The sequence below is a fragment of the Neopsephotus bourkii genome, unplaced genomic scaffold (assembly GCF_033783945.1).
Source record: "Neopsephotus bourkii isolate Nb327-2 ecotype Australia unplaced genomic scaffold, CSIRO-AGI_Nbou_v1 NB_1655, whole genome shotgun sequence".
In the NCBI taxonomy this organism is placed as follows: domain Eukaryota; kingdom Metazoa; phylum Chordata; class Aves; order Psittaciformes; family Psittacidae; genus Neopsephotus; species Neopsephotus bourkii.
In genome coordinates this window covers 3468060-3487116 of record NW_026902129.1, presented here as the reverse complement: position 1 = coordinate 3487116, position 19057 = coordinate 3468060, and the positions used below count along the sequence as shown (strand labels likewise).

The window sequence follows — 19057 nt, the reverse complement described above, 5'->3', positions numbered from 1 at the left end:
GAGCTCAGAGAAGCTTTGCTTACTGTGTTAAGAGCCTGAGATAAGAGGCAGGATGCAATTACATACTTGTCACAGTGTCCATAGCTGCTCTCCATGTGACTTTAAAGCATCCTCAAATGATTTTTGTCTAATGTAGGCACTAGTAACTTACTCTAGTGTGTAATCACAACGCATTGCACGGGGCACACTTAGATGAACCATCTCGACCCTGCTGGTTGCTGTATATACTGTTTATTCTCTAGTTATTTTCTGTTTGTTCATTGTTTGGTCTTGATTTTAATTTTTTTCCAGACAAGAAAGTGGAGCAGACAGTTTGCATTCCTGGGTTCTTTCATTTCCTGACTCACTCTCTTATCTGCTGTTTTCAGGTCAGTGCTCGGTTCTCAAAACGGATCCAGGCAAAAATCAAGGACCTTCTGCAACAAATGGAGGAAGGGCTAAAGACAGCAGATCCACATGACTGCTCTGCCTATACTGGCTGGACTGGTGAGAAAGCTTGAGTTTGAATGAAGTGTGTTAAATGAAGTAATAGGGTTTATTCACAGGAGGAGGTTCTCATATTCACACAGGGGTGGCAGAAAGACTGATAGAGGCGTTTGTGCGAGTTGATTTCTTTTCACTCTGAATTCTAGGTCGCTACTGTCTGGAATGACTTCAGCAGATAAAGTTGCAGGGAAATAATTGGCTTCTGTGTATGGAGATCTTTGTCTTGCTAAAGGAATGGATTTTCTAAGGCTGCTCACTCTTTCAGCTTGCCTCTTGTTTCTTTAAAGTTTTCTTAAAATAAGTTCTTTTCACCTTTTTCTCTTCAACTTAGCAGTTGCTAATGGTAACAGCATGTTCTAATCATGGGGGGGAGGTGTTCTGTTCCACTAAAATCTGAAATATGGATAGTTTGGCTCTGCTTGTTCTGTCTGTACAAAAATGGTAAAATGAACGTGTGAGGAGGGGGAGTATGGAGGCGGGCTTGTGAGATTGTGAAGTTCATGAAGATAAAGAGGCATGTGCAAGTGCTGGTTATTGCTAGGCACCATCGTCCACATCCAAACGTGAATGAGCCCTTTGCATCCTTCAGGCAGAGCCTGCCGTTGACAAGCCTGATGCAGCCACTGCTCTTCAAGCTGCCAACATGCTTTTCCATCTAGGCCTCTTAAGTGCCACTTTGCTATTTCAGTGGCACATTCTATTCCTGCTCTGTCTAGCTCACTCTTGAGACATACTTATGCTTTTAGCACAGCATATTCGAAATGCACTCTGAGGAGATCTATTCTTTTATCTTGGTATCGGGAGGGGAAGCAGTTTGGGAAAACTTGTCAGGCTTTGGCCATGCTGAGGCTTAATTCTGGCATTGAAAGGGTACCATCTTTTTGCTGCCTTCTTGATGTTTCTGGTACAGGTGGTGCTGTGGGTGGATGGGGGGGGAAGTTTTAGACAACTCACACTTAAAAGGTAGATGTGTTTCAAGGTCTGAAAGCATGTGGCTGCTGAGTGAGTGTAGATGATCTCCACTGGTGGGCTTTCTCGCACTGACGTTACAGAACGGCTCCCGGGGAGCTGTGTTCTGACACTGACTGACAACTGAAGTTACGGCTGATAAACCAGAACATGCTGAAAATGAGTCATAAGCTAAAAGTAACACAGCCCTCATTAGCTAAAACTAGAATATAGATGAACACGTAACGCAGTCTAATGAGAGCGGGGTTTTTCCACCCTGTAGAAGGATCACCAATTGCATCTGTTCCAAGTTGTAAACTTCTTTCAAGGCTCCTATGGAAATGACTCTGAATAAAAATACTGAAATGATCTGGCTTTTAAAGTACGTAGTGCAAATACTTCCTCCTGACTTGCTCCTTGCAGCATTTTGCTAGTGTGCGAATCAGAAGGTAAAAGTAATGCTGAAAACAGTTGCCCTGCTTTTTATATACCAGGTCTAGACAGTTCTATTGGCAGTGCAGTCCTGAGCACTGGCTTGTACTTTGTGAAGCATCTTTAAAATCTTGGAGCATGTACTGTTGGCACATAACAATCGTTAAGACTCGGGTTAGAGTTCATCTTTCTTGTACAAGTACTGTTTGTGGGTGCCAGAGATCTTGGAGGAGCCACTGTAAGGGTGTTGCACAAGGAAGGATTGGATGAACTGGGCCTTGTGGCTATGTTTCTGGTCATCCATCTGGTCATCAGGCAACTACACATTAGTTGCAACATAGAAAAGGATTACAGAAATCCCAGTAAATAGCCCACAAGCTGCCATACCACTCTATTGGGCTCTGCAGCTCTCCTCTTGGATCCATCTAGAAAGGCCTGTTAATCCAGTCCAAAGAACATCTGAGGATGTATCAGCACTGTTCTTCTGTGCTGTTCTTGTGCTCCTCAGATGGCCTCTCTGGGGAGCTAAGTGGGCCTTATGTCTGCACAGCTTTAGCTGTGGCTCAGGAGAGTGCTCTCCCTGTTCAGAAATGAGTTTGAAGTGCAGTATGGTCTGGAGGTAAAGGTTTTCCTTCTGCATATGTATGCTTACAATTGACCAATAACCACCCACTGAAATGGATTTATTTTGCTTTCTTCAGTCTGTGTTGTTGACATGTTTAAGATTTGGTTTTGTTTTAATGCAAAACTATGGAATGAGTTTAATGGAGTGAAGCTTAGTAATAACCTTCTGGCATTCTCTGAGGACTTGTTTGCTTTCTGACTTTTCACAAACCAGCTTAGCTTGTAGAAGCTCATAATTATGTTGTGGAATACATTTATAAAGAGCTTGGCAAGTTGAATCCCAAAGCTCATCAAAATATCTTCTTACAAATCAAATGGAAGATAATTCACTTCTTGCATGTAATAGATGAGTATTGTACAGTCCGTGTACTTGGTCATACACAAGCTTGCTAGCCCAAATTGTTGGCTCTTCAGTGATTGGTGCCTCTTCACCAGCATTGGTGCCTCTGTCATGGATTTTCTTCATTCTCTGCAAATCATGAGTCTACTGTTGGGTGTCAGTGTTAATTCTTTAATTTTTTTAATCTTAAAAGTTTTGTCACTATCCAAATTGCAGTGTAATGAAACATTGATGATGACCTGATGCCTTCCCATTGCCCGAGCAAGGACCCTTGACTGACATGTTTTAGTTGCCCAAATACCTGTTTGCATTCGAGTTACTGTTTCAGAGGCACTAAAGAGAGGAATATGATATCCTTAAAAGGAGAAGTAAATCAAACTTTTCCCTTTCACGTGGTTGTTCCAGGTATTGCCCTCTTGTATCTTCAATTGTACCGCGTGACGAAAAACCAGAGCCATTTGCAGCGATCTCTTGATTACGTGAAGAGAATCCTTCGCAATCTGAATGGCAGAAGAGTTACTTTCCTCTGTGGTGATGCTGGGCCATTGGCAGTGGGTGCAGTGGTCTATCACAAGCTGAAAATCGACAGTGAGTCTAAAGAATGTGTTGCCAAGTAAGTGGTTGATGTCAGAAAAAGCCGTGCCCTTCACTTGCGGAGAGCATCGGTTCAGTAGCATTAGCAAGCGGGCAGTTTTGGAGGACAGGATTAAAAATGGAGACATCTTCTCCCCTGATGCATTTTCAGTAGAAGAATACATAACGGGCTTTATCTTTATTAAAGCTGGCTTACACTTGATTCATGTTTAGTGAGTTATCTTGAGTCCTCTTATCGCTGTAAGGACAGGATGTCCTGGGCATATCTGTAGTGCCTGCACGTTTTGATTTTGTCACATTGAAGTGACATTTAACAAAAGCCATACGCTTGTCGTCGACAATATACAGTGCTTATGCAGTATGTGATGCGTTCTGTGAAGAGTGGGTGTTAATTGTAGGTTCATTATCAAAACGCTTAGCTGCAGGGGTCTGGAAACATCCAGATAAGAACGTGGTACGTCGGATTGACACGTAACAAAGGTTTAATAAAACCAAGAGGAGGTATTTGCTGAACCGTCAAAGACAAGGGCTTTAGTTAGGTAAGAGCATGTGGAGGCTAGCCTGAAAAAATCCCAGCCTCTTTTCAAAGTAATCTAAATGTAACAAACATCTTTAGAAATCCCATTCAGATGTAGAGTTTTCTTGGAGAGCTGACTGTCCCTTTGCTGTCTTGGAGCTGATTGCTGTCCTGGTGAGGGCTGGAAGCCCTGGAGTCCTGTGGTGTTTGCATTCAGCACCAGCAATCCACTTGCTAGCTGTCCAGCAGCATACCTTAGCCTTCCAGAATGTGGGGACTAGCCTTATGTCCTCATCTCCATTCTGGTTTATGTTTGGAAGTATAATTGGTCTTTTTCTAATCTAGAATCCTAGAGTGATTAATTTCTGCTGCTGTTCCTGGATGAGTATGTCGGTTTTGAAATGGGTGGTAGGTAAACCTAGGTGGGGGTAGGTGGGGTGTTTTTTTGCTTTTAGAACTGGCAGTAAACTTGGGCATGTCATTTTGGGTGCAGCTAGGAAAGCAGTGTTGCTGTGAGGCATGAAGCGTGAATATAGCAAAATGAGATTAGCAGTAAATCTTTTAGTCTTGCCTCTCCTTGGAAAATAATTTCTAGGAGGATTGAAAAGGAGATTAGTTTGATTATTTGTTCTTTTCTTCCTTTTTTGGTTTACAAATATATTCATGACACCAGATGAGTGGTGCATTATAGATGTCAAAATGTAATCGGTGCACTTCTAACATTTTACCTTGTAGCTGTCCAATTGTATGATTTGAATAATAAAACTTAACAGTGGACAGTTTAAAAGAAAACAGTTTAATTTAAAATCCAAAGCATAGTTCCAAGAAAGGAATAATATAAAACTCTTTATTTTGTGAGTGGCTTTGCCCTGGTATTAAGCAGTGACAGCATAAACAAGCCATTGGGGTCAGTGTTTTTGCTCTGGCATGATGTTAATGTTAACATTTCTGATGAATAATAGTGGCTGGGGGAATCTGGGAATTGAATTTGGTCTTAATTGATGGTCTTGCCCCCTCTCCCAGTTTAAAATGTGATCAGCTCCATGGTTTCATCTAATTGCCAGATTAATCACAAAAGATGGGAAGAGGCAGAGAGGGGTTGGGCAGGAAGACGGATCTCTGCTCCACCTCAATGCCAGTGCAAACTGGTAGAGTAATAGCAGGGAGTCTCTTTGGGGAAAATGAGAGTTGCAAAGGGCCAGCCCAAGGTTTGTTCTTTTTCCATTGCTAAACACTTGTGCACAATAGCAGTGCCGTTTTCAAAACTGAGCTGCTTAAATGCTTGAGACAACATGTTATGGAGGGGCATGCTGAAGGCTGGTACTGGGGGTTTTTGGTTGTTCCCTCTTACACACCTACAGTTGAGGGTCCTCATTTGGGTGAAATTCCCAGAGATTGCAGGAGGTTTCCCTATTTGTTGGAGTAGCATTCCAGCCTCCTCCAGCTCCTGCCCTGCATGCTTACATGTGTTTCTGTTGCACAAAAACCTGGTAATTGCACTAATGCTCACCTGGCCCTGGCTCAGAGTTGCCTGTCTGTTAGGGATGGCTCCTGTGAATAAACCTGACAGCCAGCAGAACTGGGGATGATTGAAGGGAAGTGGTGGGGCTTCACACTCATTTTGCTTCTGTTTTGGTTGATGGCTTGTACAACACATAGTCCACTATGGTCTCTAGAGAAGAGGCTCTCTCTCCCCACCTTCCTTTGTCTGATGCAGGTTGTTGCAGCTACACAGGACAGTCATAAGCACAGATGCTGAACTTCCAGATGAGCTGCTTTATGGCAGAGCAGGTTACCTGTATGCCTTGCTGTACCTGAATACTGAAATCGGTCCAGACACTGTCCCACAGTCTGTTATCAAAGAGGTAAGGTACTTTTCTCTCTTTCCACTGCCACAGCATCTGTAATGACTTTTTGCATAATTCAAGGGATTAAGAGAGGGATGCTGGAGAGGAGAGGAACCTAGAACTGGGAGCTCAGTCTCATCCATCCCTCTAATCTTTTCCCCCTTTCCTTGCTGCCCACCTAGGACTGAGACAGGCCATTGCAGGTGAGTCAATGGCCAGCCATGGAAATCTAAGCTGTAACTAGTTTTGGAGCATTTGAGGATGGGAAATTGTTACAAAACACCTTCAGTCAGAAGTGTGGAAGTGTTTCAGTGAAGAGAAGGATGAGCTCAGTGCAGGGAAGATGCACTACTGTTCTGCAGATACCAGAACCAGAGAAGGCAGGCCTGGAAAAACAGTTACTAGAAATATTAATATATTAATTTTCTACACTTAGAAAGGTGTTTCCATCATTTAGGAAAAATCCATTTCTACCTCAACACTCAAGTCCAAGTGAATTGAATATTATTGTTCTGTCACTGTTTATTGTGGGTTATTTTTTACTGTGGTTTTAATTATGACAAAGCAAAACCTTCCGAATGAAAGCAAGTGAGACAGACAGAAGGGGTATGTTCTCTTTCTTAGGTAATAGATGCTATCATTGAATCGGGGAAAAACTTCTCGAAGGAGGAGCGGAAGACAGACCGTTGTCCTCTGTTGTACCAGTGGCACAGGAAGCAATATGTTGGAGCAGCCCATGGAGTGGCTGGGATCTATTACATGCTCATGCAGGTAAGAGCACTTGCTGTAGGCTGTGGTGGAACACAGGGATTTCTGGTTCTGCATCAGAGGATCTTATCTTCAGCTTTCATTCATGTGCAGTGTTGTGCTGGGTCAGGGTCTCACAATTTGGAGTTAGTCTCTGTGCAGAGATGCTAGCTCAGGTACTGGTAGAAGAAAACTGTGACTAACATGAGAGTGAATTAACCCTTCAGTTGTGGTCCAGAGCACTGGCATTCCAGGAGCTGAAGTTTCCTGCAGAGCCAATGAGGCGCTTTCCCATATCCTCATACTTAATTCTGGTGCCTGCAGTTAGATCAGCTGAATGTTCACTTACCATCCATCACTCTCCAATTTTTTGCTATTTTTAAATGAGTGCACTGCTGATGCCTCCTGCCCCCTGTGTCCTTTCTCTCTTCTCTGGTGACTGTGTTTAATTTTCACTGTTCTGGAGCTTTTGGAAGACTGGTCTTAATCACACATTAGTCTTCAGTATACTTTTATTCTGTAGATGCTCTTCTTCCTTATTCCCCCTATCTCTCCCACAAAAATCTGATGTTCCGTAGTGCATCTGTGCCCCTGCTCTCCTCTTCCTGTTGTCCTGAGACAGGAGGTATGCAGAAGAGAGGAACACTCTCTTCTTTATACCTCACTATGTTAGTCTCTTCTGTATACCTTCTCTTTCCCACACTTGAATCCATTCCCTCCTGCCCTGAGATTCTCCCATAGGATTGCAGTGTTTTTCGAAACGATGTGTTTCATCCCTCTGTATCTTCTGTTGTGCAGGCAGGAAAAAGAACCTTAAGATTCATTACAGAAGATGACCATAGAGCTGCAAAATTCGTATTCTTCCTGTTTCTGTTTTATAAAGGTGCTCCCAGTCTGTGCATTTCTGTAAATGTCAATTTTCTTAGCAGCTCCTGCAGAATGACTTCCCTTCAGGCAAGTGGAAGGACTGTACATCCTAGCAGCCTGAACCTGCGTACAGATGTTCACTGCAGAAGTGACTGAGCTGATATTCGGTGATGTCGCTCTTCCTCAGTTGCAAAAGATGCAGTGATTTCTTCTCAGCTGTTTCAGATTAACTCACACCAATTCCACCAGCAGCTCAGGCTAAAGTGGCTGACTTTGCTATGGAAGTGGCTACTTCTCTGCTCCTCGGGGGATGTGCCATTTTCTGCAGTGACCAATTCACTGGGATCTTGGGCTGCTCTGATTTACTGGCCTTTCACTTCCTGCTTTCTTCAGCAAGCTTGTCTACCTCCTTCCAGCTCCCTCATCTTCATACAATCATAGAATAGTTAGTGTTGGAAACGACCTTAAGTTCATCCAGTTCCAACCCCTCTGCCATGGGCAGGGACACCTCACACTAGACCATGCCACCCAAGGCTCTGTCCAACCTGGCCTTGAACACTGCCAGGGTTGGGTCATTTACCACTTCCCTGGGCAACCCGTTCTAGTGCCTCACCACCCTTACAGTAAAGAACTTGTCTTATATCTTCCTGGCTTCCATTTTTCCTTCCCTAGCTCTGCTGGATTTTCTGTGCTTTAAGGAAGCCTCTCACTCTTCATTTTCTATTCAAGGCTGATAGCAGAAATAATTGCACAGTGCCTCTCGGTTTAAGCAGAAGCTAGTCTGCATGTTAAAATCATAACTTTACATATAATTGCTGCTTTTAAGAATTGCCACAAAGCCATTGTTTATGCAGCACTCGATTACGGTCTTTTCACTGCACATTAAATATTGTGAGTCATGCAGAATTGAGTCATCCACCTCAGAAGAAGATGGCGTATTGGAGTTCAGCCTTTCCCCATCCCTCCCACGCCAAATGAGGATTCTTCTGTATTTTCAACAAAGAATTCAGGAGATGGTTTGTTGAGTGCTTGTTTGATAGCAAAAGAATCCAGCATTGCACCTGAGATCATCATTTCTGTACAACACCTTTATGAGGAAACATGTACTGCTGGATTTATTTCCAGAAAGCTACTGGAGGAATAGGACCTCAGCAGTGTTAAATAACTTGTCCAGGAGGTAGAGGGGGGATTCTGAAGTGCTAGCTAGGGAATCTGGAATCCTAGCCCCTTTCACTAACTCTGAAGCAAAAAATGACTGTTTGCACACCATTCTCTTGGCCAAAGGATCAGGACACATGCCTGTAGGTTGCTTTTGTAGGCTGGAAGTAGGTGCTGGGAACCTCAGCAGCTTGGTCAAAGAGCTCATTTGTACTCAGATCTTCTCAAAAGCAGAAGGTGCAGAGGTTTGTAAAGAGCTCCCAAGGACAAATGTGCTGGGCTGGGCTTGCTTTGCACAGCTCAAGACTGAAGGCATGCTGATACCATTTATTTGTGCTGCAGAGGTGCAGCGTGAAATCAGAGCCCCAAACAAAGCTTCCCCCAGTGCCTCCCAACCCCACAGGTCAGTGAGTGAGGGCTGATCAGCAGTAGGGTGTTCTTCATGACAGACTGGTGTGTACTTGGGTGTATTTCTGAGTAACAGCTTGAAGGTTTCTGTTCCACTCACCAAATGCAGAGGTTGACTTTGAGGAACCTGGTAGGCAGAAATTTGGCAAAGCTTTCCTGAAATAGAGGCTTTTGGTTTTTTTCAGGTTACTGAAAATGCAGCTATTGAAAGTCTTCCTTCATTTGGCTGTAGACTGCCCACAGCTGCAGACCCAACAGATACTGCGTTTCTAAACATTTATTTATCAAAAGCATGCAGGTTGATGGATATATTTCCTTTCTGGCAAGGTTGTAAACTAATTACAGGAAATGAGAAAGAAATTCAGAATAGCAATCTAAGGATCAGTTTGCAGTACAAAAATGTTTAGCTACCAATAGCTGTTGCTTCTGAGATTTGGAAATGCAGATTTATAGCTCATAGCTTCAGGGAGTTTTGTTTATGTTGGAAAACTTAACTTCCATAAGCCTTTTCCAGGTATGCCACTACTTACTTACACTCTTCTTCGTTTACTGGGAAACAGGGCAGGTTTGCCTGTGTTAATTCTTGCTAAAACAAAATGTGTAACCCGTTGTGTTTTAAGTGTGCATTATGAGCAACATAGCTATAAACCATCTTTCTCTTGTAAGTGTTCTCTCTATTCTAAGCTATAAAGAGAGGCCTGGGAGTCTTGAAATCCACATTCTGTTCTCAGTTCTGCCATAGTCTTTCTGTGTCACCTCCAGTAAGACAGGTAACAACTTGGTGCCCCAGTTTCTTTGTCTCTCCAGCAGCTGTAAAAATGCTCTTCACAATGGTATTGTAAGCAGACATTAATTAAATCTGTATGAAGCAATTCCAAGTATTTGGATCAAGGGCACATATGTAGGATACTTGAAAGTAGATTCTAAAATGAAGTGTTGATATACAGTTTGTTACTGCTTCTGTTAATGGTTTTGGTGGGGTTTGTGCTTTCTTGTATGTTTTAGCCGATTGCAAATGTGGGCCAGGAGACCCTGACAGAGCTGGTGAAGCCAAGCATCGACTATGTGCGCCATAAGAAGTTCAGATCTGGGAATTACCCATCGTCACTGAGCAATGAGACTGACAGACTGGTTCACTGGTGCCATGGTGCCCCCGGAGTCATCCACATGCTCATGCAGGCTTACAAGGTGAATCACTGTGTGTTCATATAGACCTCTGTTTTTACAGAGACCTGTATGTAGGCCTGTTAGATTGTAGGGCTTGGATTTTCCGTCTTTCTAGATCTATTTTCAAACCAGAACCGAGGCTAGGCACCTAAAAATCTTAAAATGCTTACATACATATGTTAGTAAAGAGGAAATAAGTGGGTAAAAGTGCTTCTCAGGGTGCTGGTGGTTACTAGGCTTTAGGCTCTCTTGGAAAAGGGCCATGTATTTAAGCAGTTTTGAGTCCTGGGTGAGACTGTTGACCTGAATTCCTCGAATCTTCATCCCAAGAGTGTTGGTTTTCAGAAGTGTAGGTTCATGTGTCTTGCCAAAGAATGTCTTCCATAAATTACTCCATTAATGAGATAGAGCTCTTGGGAGCTTACCACCAGAGCAAAGGTCCCAGGCCCCTTCTAGGGCATAAATATAACTGCTGAGCTACCACAAGCCTACTGTTTGCTCTTCTCCATCCTTAACTAGGTTTGCTATCTCTCTTGTGTTTTGCACTTTTGATTTGCATGGCATTTGAAAGTATGCCATTTAATTAAATTCATGCAAATTGATTCTTGCTTTTGACAGCCCTCCTTGGCAGATTCCCTGCTCGGGTGGGCTGATGAAAAGCAGGCTTGGTTTATGGAATAACTGCTCTTACTGCTACCTGCAGTGTGAGCTGTAAATCTCTTACAGCATTGCTGCATGGAGCAGCAGTCACAGTTGCTTTTTCTTTGGGCTGTGGTAGGAGGTTAACACTGAAGACTACTTGTTAAGTTTACTTTCTCTTTTAATTCTTCTTCCCCCTTCTTTGTCATAGACTCATGGAATGGTTTGGATTGGAAAGGATCTTGACATCATCTAGTTCCAACTCCCTGACATGAGTAGGGACACATCACCCTAGACCATGTTGGCCAAATGTGTTGCTTTCTCCAGCACAAAATACTTTATGGGAGAGAAGAGGGATAGGGCCAAGTTCTGTTTAACAGTCTCCTGGCCTCTTTTTACGTTTGAGGTGATGGGGATATGATGCTTTTGTTCTTATGTTACGCTTTTTGAAGAGGCAATAAGAAAATTAGGGTACGTTTTGCTGGCTGTGCTTTCCTTCACACCAAGCACAGGGACTTGTGATAACGGCAGTGTTTGTCCTGGAAATCAAACGCTGTTGCCAGGCTTTAATTTGAAGTTCCATAGCTAAGCAGCTGGCAAACCCCGTTCAGACAGAGGGCCTTTATCAAGCTTATGGATTTAAGAATCTTGCATGTTAATTGCTTCTTAAATAGCCTGGCAGGGAAGCTGTTTCTAAAGGACTAAGTCTACAGTAGTGCATCAGTTACTTGGTTTTGGTGTGGTCTTGATCTGTAGAGAGACTTAGGCAAACGGAAGCAAAAAAGTAGCCTTACAAAGATGGGAATCTGGTGGTGTTCAGTTTAATGACTTACTTTTATTTTCTGCTGTCTTTATGGGCTTTCTATGTCCAAAATGCACTTCAGATGCAATAAACTGTATAAAACTGGTCATTTGCCCAACTGGCTAGTGCTTCTGAGTATTTCTGGTACAAATACTAACCAAGGTACTGGGGTGTTCCTACTTGTAGCTGTGACAGAGAAAGGAGCCCTGTGCTATGCAAAGAGATATTCTTGTGCATTTTTGACATGGAATTGCAGGCAGACATAACCAAGTCTGAGTAGGCAGGAAGAATTACTCAGGCAGATCGGGACCTAGCCCTTTGGGATTATATTTGATGGCCGGTATCCTGTGTTACATTTCTTGGAGGCAAGAATTACATTTCTGTATTTCAAATCAAATGATGTTGTGGCTTGGGAATGGAGGGAAGGATCAAAAAGGACCATGCACCCTTCAAATAGATTATAGGTTGTAGACCAAGGGTCTTGAACTTGAATTTTTCCTGTGGGGTCCTGATTTCAGAAGCAAAAACCTGAGAAGTTCTATCTGTTTCCATGCAGAGAAAGGAGAAACAGCTTAGGAAAGCAAGTCTATGATGAATGGATTATTCAAATTTAAACAAAATTTCATATGGAAAAACTCCACACCAACAGTAAAACATTGCTCGGGTCCAGCTTTCTTTTGTTGTCATTAGTGTTTTAATTTCTGTGTGTTTATTGTCTGTTTGTATTCCAGACTTTTAAAGAAGATAAATACTTGAAGGATGCTATGGATTGTAGCGATGTCATCTGGCAGAGAGGTTTATTGAGAAAAGGATACGGGATCTGCCATGGTACAGCTGGCAATGGCTACTCCTTCTTGTCTCTCTATAACCTAACTCAGGACAAAAAGTACCTCTACCGAGCTTGCAAGGTGAGCTCTGCAGCATCCCAGCACTGTCACTGTTCCTTTCACATCGTAACACCCGTGCAAGAATAAACTGTGATTGGAGCAGGCTGTCGTGTCTGTGCTGCTGGTGGGACAGCATGGTCCCATCACTTGCTCCCAGTTTGTGCACGTGAAACACGCACATGTTCTGTAAAGGGGAAGGAGCTAAACACGTACTCAGACATTGAGTCTGAAAATCAGCCTCCCTGCATAATAACTGACTGATGTTACGTGGTGCTAATTATCCCATTGGGACATCCGCTGTCGTCCGCAGCTCCTCAAGCGATACTGTTTGTAGTCTTTAGTGATTATTTGTTTTCAGACTGGTGCCTGGGGGTGCTTTCAGAGCTCTGAGCTGCAGTTATTAAGTTGCTCACTTGGATTTTTTCATTAATACAAATGGCAGAGAATGACACTCGGAATTTTTCTAATGGAATTGTCCATGTTCTGCTGTCAGCCTTGCCAGTTGCCAAATACGAGCGCCTTCTCTGCTTCTGTTTCCTCATCTCATAAGACTTTGGTTGGGTTTTGGTTTGTCCTGTTGGGGTTTTGTTTTCAGCTTAGCTCACTGATGTTAGGTTTTGCATTGCAAACATAGCTGTTTAGCTGAGGTTAAAAAGTATTGCAATGGGAAGCTTTATGAGTTGCTTCTTAGGTGCTTTTAGATGAGCTTGGCTGTGTGTAAAGCTACTGTATTCATGGAATCATAAAATGGTTTGGGTTGGAAGGGACCTTAGAGCTCATCCCATTCCAACCCCCTGCCATGGGCAGGACACCTTCCACTAGAGCAGGTTGCTCAAAGCCCTGTCCAGTATTCTAAATTACCTCCTGTCCATTAGCTACCATCAGTATCATCTCTACTGTCAGCCTGTCCTCCATCAGCAGAGCTCTAAAAAGTTGCTGCTTGTTTCACATTTACCCAAGCATGATGCCATGAGGATACCTGTAGGCATACCTGCTTCCTAGAGCACTCCCATGGCACATGTGTTACTTCCTTACTTGTGGACTCACCCACTGCTGTTGTGTGAGCCACAGCACCAAGCAGGCATTGCTGTTGGCATAGCTGTTGGGCTCTCCCTGTCATCTTTTGCCAGCATTGGCAACTCCCCTTGGTGCTGCATTTCTGGCTCAAGAGAGCCCTGACATTCTTCCATACCAGCCTAGAGAAAAGCAAGCGTATCTGTTTTAAAGCCAAAAAAGAGGAGACTCAGTTACATACCTGAAATGCCTTTGAGAGGGAAGATGTAGCTCAGTGGCCAGAGGCTGTTTGCTGGAGGTGCCCAGTACAGTCAGGTCTGGCAGCATATTTGCAGCCATTCTGCATTTTAGCATCCCTGGCATTCAGTCAGGCCCTTTGGGCTCTTGCAGAGGAAACCCAGAAGCAGGGAGAGGAATTTGCTTGTCTGGCATTCTTGAAGTCTTTTCTTTTTGAGCCACAGCATGCAGGGAAGCAAATGTGCAGTTATGTTGGTACCTGAAGGGATGTAACTGGGGGGAACCTGATGGCTCCCCTCCCAGGGGTGTTTGCTCACACTGAAAGCATGGGCCCCAGGGGAAGGAGTCTGTCCAGGAATCCCTGGTTACTTCTCAAGAGCCATGGAACACTCCCAAGTGAACCAGAAGAGCCCTGTGAACCGCAGAGACCCCTGTGCTTCTTGCTTCGGCCTTGCAGCTTTTCTCCAGCATTGTCAGGAAGGCTCCCAGGAGGCTGAGCCTGCCCGGGAGAGGTGAGAGGGGCTGTGGCATCCTTGGCTGCATGCAGCAGAGAGCATCCGAGCTCTGTGCTGCTCAGCGTTGTGATTAAACCACTGCTGATGGCAAGCATGCCTGGTCTGTGTGACAAATAATGGCAGAAGTCATCCTGCTAGGAGAGGTTTCTTTCTTCTTCCCCTGGGTTTAACCAAGATGAGTGTGGCTTACTGGATCTGTGAGTTGTGCTGGAGCTGCAACCTTGTAAATGATGGCTGTGCTTCAGTAGCCTGGGGTGCATTTGTTAAATCTCTGTTGCAGTTCCCAGGCTGGCAGTATATGCAGTAAGATGTGCATGTTGCAAGAACTGATTGTAGTCTAGGAACATGCCATAAATGTGTTCAGTCCTCACATATATGGTAAGATCACATGGAGGATTAAACCTTGGTTTGATGATTTATACCTGTCAGAGGTCCAAAAATGTTTCATTAGTTCTTAATAACAGTGTGGACCACAGTGTTTGTTATTGGGGGGGTTTGCTGGGTTTTCCTCACGACATTCACACACATACCCATACCCTTACTAAGGGAAGGAAAAAACCTCCCAGTAAAACAGAACAAAGTGGGGGAAGAAGGGAGAAGATGCCACCCTTTATCCTCCTGTTAAACAGAGTGATGGCTCTGGGGTGATGCTTACACCCCATATACTCCAGCTCTATAGCTGCGGCACCTGGTAGTTAGTAGGATGTTACTTTAGTAGGTTAACTCTGTAGTTTGTTTGCTAGCAGGTTGCCCAAATTGCAGGGAGAGCTGGGAGAGACCTCTGTGTGCTTTCCTCTCCAGGAATCTTCACACTGTATTTTGGATAAGCAGTGGTTTACTTCCAAGCACAGAAATGCCAGGGGAACTTGAAGCCCCCTCTATGCTCTGGGGAGCCATAAAGGAGGAATATAGATGGTTGCTATTAAGTTGATCCACATGCGATTTGTAAGGCACATATATATGATAGCTACTGCAGCAGTGTTGATCAGACACACTGTGAACTCTTTTTAATGGTATTCCATCTTCTGCAGCAAAATATTGATGACCATAATTGTCTAACTGTATATAGAGTGGTTTTACATAAGGCTTGGCGAGAGCAAATAAATAATGCTAAGTAATGGCAGCTGGAGATTTAATACTCTCAATTGGTGCAGAGGAGTGAAACAAAACCAGAATGCAACAGCACTGAGTCCTGAGCACATGGATAAATTAAGCACCAAGACAGGTAAGAAACTGATAGTGTGAGAACAGTTTGAAACTGAATGTATCTCTTCTTGCAGCATTTTTCATTGCCGTATAGCAGGGGTGATCTATAGGAAGCAGAAGTAAAGTACAGCCCACCTAACGACTTTGTTATGGAACTGAACCTTGTGCTGTGGAAATACATCTCCTAAAACCTAATTGCAGCCTTGTCATGGTTGAAGTGGGACAAACTGATCTGGGACAGTGGTATCTGCGTTGTCTCTGCTTACACTGTTTTACATTTAGTACCAAAATGTACCTTTATGTAGAGATTAAAGAGATGCAGATATCGAAGCTTTCATTTGACAGTCTTAAATCAAAATAATGACTAAAAAAACCCCAAACCCACTTTTGATGTATTTATTTTTTGTTTCCTGCAGTTTGCTGAATGGTGTTTGGAGTATGGTGCACATGGATGTCGTATTCCTGACCGACCTTATTCTCTCTTTGAAGGTAAAGTGATGGTGTTTGTAAATGGCATGGCATTATATGGGAAATAGGGCAACCTCAGTTTTGGGTTCCTCTGCTATTAAAAATAGACTCGCTCCCTACTACTTCCATCTAAAGGAATTCTGTTCCTTAGCTCATCCTTATGTTTGTGAAACAAGGAATCATAGGATTTAAAGTAGCGCTGCTGCTTCGTGAACAGTGAGCCTAGTGTGCCACCTACCAGAAATACATGAAATTACAGCAGACCAAATAGGCTTATTTTACAGAGGCCAATCCAAGGTGTGAATACAAGTAGTTACATGCTTGATCCCTGCTATATGCTGCGTTATTGTCTAAATATTTAAGGGGAGAAATATAACTATTCTCATTCATGAGAGCTCCCTTCCATGCACAAGGGGAAAAAAGCAGGCATAAAATCTGTTGTAGAACAGCTTTGAAATCTGTTGAGATGGCGAAGTAGTGTAGCAATAGGGCGATTTGTGCTTTCATGCTGACTTACAGCTTATTTAGTTTCTTAATTTGGGGGGAGCCAAAATTATGCATGAAGTCGTCCAATTCTGCATATATGTGCACGTGTCTTGTTTCGTTTGCATCAGATGCTGTATTTCAGAAAGGTTCCTTTGTTTGTATGTGCTTAGCTGTTGATAAAATAGGATTTTAGTGATATAAAACTGTGTGTATTTCTGTGCTCCCCTGCTTTAGGGTGCCTCTGTTTTCTGTCACCCCAAGACTCTTATTAGCTCATGCTGGTGTTTATTAGTGCGTCAGGCTCTGCATGACCTCCTTATGAATAGTGAACAGTTGAATCTGTATATCATAAGTATATGATATACTATATATACGTATATGTGTATATAAATATATATAAGTATATACTTATCATCATAAGTATAATGAAGTTTTGCCTTTGTTTTTTAACCCGTGAAATGATGAGTAAGAGCTGCTTGAATTCTGAGGGACACCCCAAAGCTGGGATTTACTTTCTTAATTGAGGTAGCATTGAGCTTGTGCAGCTGAAAAGATGCCAGCGGAGAGAGCGTGGTTCTGCCATTCACCTTTTCAAGTGAAACTTGGTTTGCTGGGCACAGTACAAACGAACTTGCTTTTCTATAGTCCCTATTTGATCTGGTGAGGAGGTGTTCAAACAGGCACTGTTGCCTTTGCTGTCATCTCTGCTATTTTAGTGTCAAAGATGCACAAAAATCCCTTTCTCATTATGTTTTAGGCATGGCTGGAGCTATTCACTTCCTCTCAGATATTTCAGTACCGGAGACTTCCCGGTTTCCAGCGTTTGAACTTGGACCTCAAAGGAGGGAAAACAAAGTGGAACAGGACAGCTAAAACATCGTTTTGAAAGGAAACTGATGCCAAAAGAGATGAGACTGTTCAGTGCCTCTGATACGGAACCAACTCGACCCTGAAATGATGGATGGATAAACCCCTTTTCTCACCCCAGCCCTGCACAGAGGACCATGAAGTCATTGGAGCATGAATGGGAGAAGCCACATTTCAGTTCTGTTAAAGTGACAGCTTCAGACGTAGGACAAGAGAAGTCAAGTTTTGAACTCTCTCTCTACTGTTGTATTTGTCTTCTTCAGGTCTCTGACATGCTCTGCATGTTTATAGGTGTTGTGTGTTGACTCGAGTCTTTTGTTGTTAGCAAAAAGCTGGTCCCTGTGTGAATCTCTGTCCTGTACCTTTGTGCATGACTCACTACAGCACTGTTGCCTTCCGCAGCGTGGTTATCCAGAGAGCTCCCCCTTATGCCAGAGTTGGCTGCAGGACAGTGCCCAGCTTCACTGCTGAGCTGGCAACTTCTAAAGAGATGAAAAACATGTTCATGTTCATATTTTTCTGCATTTTTCTCCATAGTTCCTAGAAGCTAAAGTGATGGAGATCAGCCTTTTTTGGTGAAGAGGTATGTTTTCAGAGAAGTTTAAAGGGACATGAATTGTCTTCTGCTGCTAGTGTGGGAGGGTTTTGCTGAAAGCCTGGAAAAGAGGCTTCCTTTGATACCTGTGCCTGTTCAGTGTGTTAGGCACTTAGAACAGGATGGGGATGCTTGTCCCCACCTCTGCAAAGCCACAGCCCATGGCACGAGCTTAAACTGGAGGTTGAGTCACCCATGGGAACCTCCCACTGCCACCAGCAGCAGAGCAGGGACAGCATTAACTGCTTCTCCTCTCCTGTACGTGGCTTTCTAACATGCCTGTCCTGCAGCATCTAGTATCGAATGAGTAAGGGAGGGCGTCAGTGCCTGGTAACTCAGGATGGCTGTGGCTTCTGAACCAAAGCAGTGATTTGTTCTGGGCCCTTCCCTCCCTCTCCCAGCCCAGCTGCGTTTAGCCCATGTAGTATGACAGGAGCGATAAATACCAGCTGCTTGTGGAGGCCACAGAAGATTAATGAGCACTATGAAACCATTGCTAGGGGCTGTAATTGATGTTTATTTCATCTTAAAATCCAAACAGAAAGAGCCCTTTGCCCTTAGTTTTAACTGTGCTGCTGGTGCTTTGCTTCCCATTGTAGCGTGGTGGGGTTGTGAAATACTAGACCTGCCTCCCAGTGCTCCTGAGGCTCTTGGTATGGGAGAAGTGGGACACACACTGAGTACACTTACAGCAGGCTTATATGTGCCAGATAGATAGTAAATATACTTACTGCTTGAGAAAGGCGAGTGTGGTGTGCTCTCACTCGCTCAAGCTCTGTTGTCATCCTTCCCCCAGGTCTCCTTGTGCTCTGTCATTCCAGGTGCTTATTTAAATGGATGTGTGACCTGTGGGCCATCTGCTGAGCTCCAGTGTTTGCAGACAGGCTTGGAAATGCAGTGTTGCCTAAGTGACTTCCTTGAACCTTACAGAGTCTGTTCCCAAATCCATTGGGATGTTAATCATCTCCACATTCAGTTCTGCCAGTGCAGGGATAGCTTAATGCCACAGTGTGACTCCTCCTGGTTTGTCAGGTAGGACTAAAACAGCAGAGCAGCTTGGGCAAAGGGCAGAAGATGAGGTGTGAGACACCCAACCCAGCTGCATCTGTACAGCCTGGGGCAAGGGAAAAGGCATCAGGAACAAGGGATGCTCCAGGGCAGGGAGCTGGGGTGAGGCAGACCTGAGGAGAGCTGCAGCGAGCAGTG

General features: G+C 43.8%; 1 protein-coding gene across 1 annotated transcript in view; it reads left to right on the top strand.

The window, feature by feature from the left end:
* The window catches only part of LANCL2 (LanC like glutathione S-transferase 2), a 29670-nt gene extending 11326 nt beyond the window's left edge, over positions 1-18344 (top strand). The window contains exons 2-9 of the mRNA XM_061374948.1: positions 369-486; positions 3236-3443; positions 5659-5806; positions 6413-6559; positions 9974-10156; positions 12308-12484; positions 15852-15924; positions 17147-18344. Coding sequence (XP_061230932.1) covers positions 369-486; positions 3236-3443; positions 5659-5806; positions 6413-6559; positions 9974-10156; positions 12308-12484; positions 15852-15924; positions 17147-17262 — 1170 coding nt within the window. The 3' untranslated portion in view covers positions 17263-18344. The remainder of the gene's footprint in view (positions 1-368; positions 487-3235; positions 3444-5658; positions 5807-6412; positions 6560-9973; positions 10157-12307; positions 12485-15851; positions 15925-17146) is intronic.
* Positions 18345-19057: the final 713 nt, after the last annotated feature.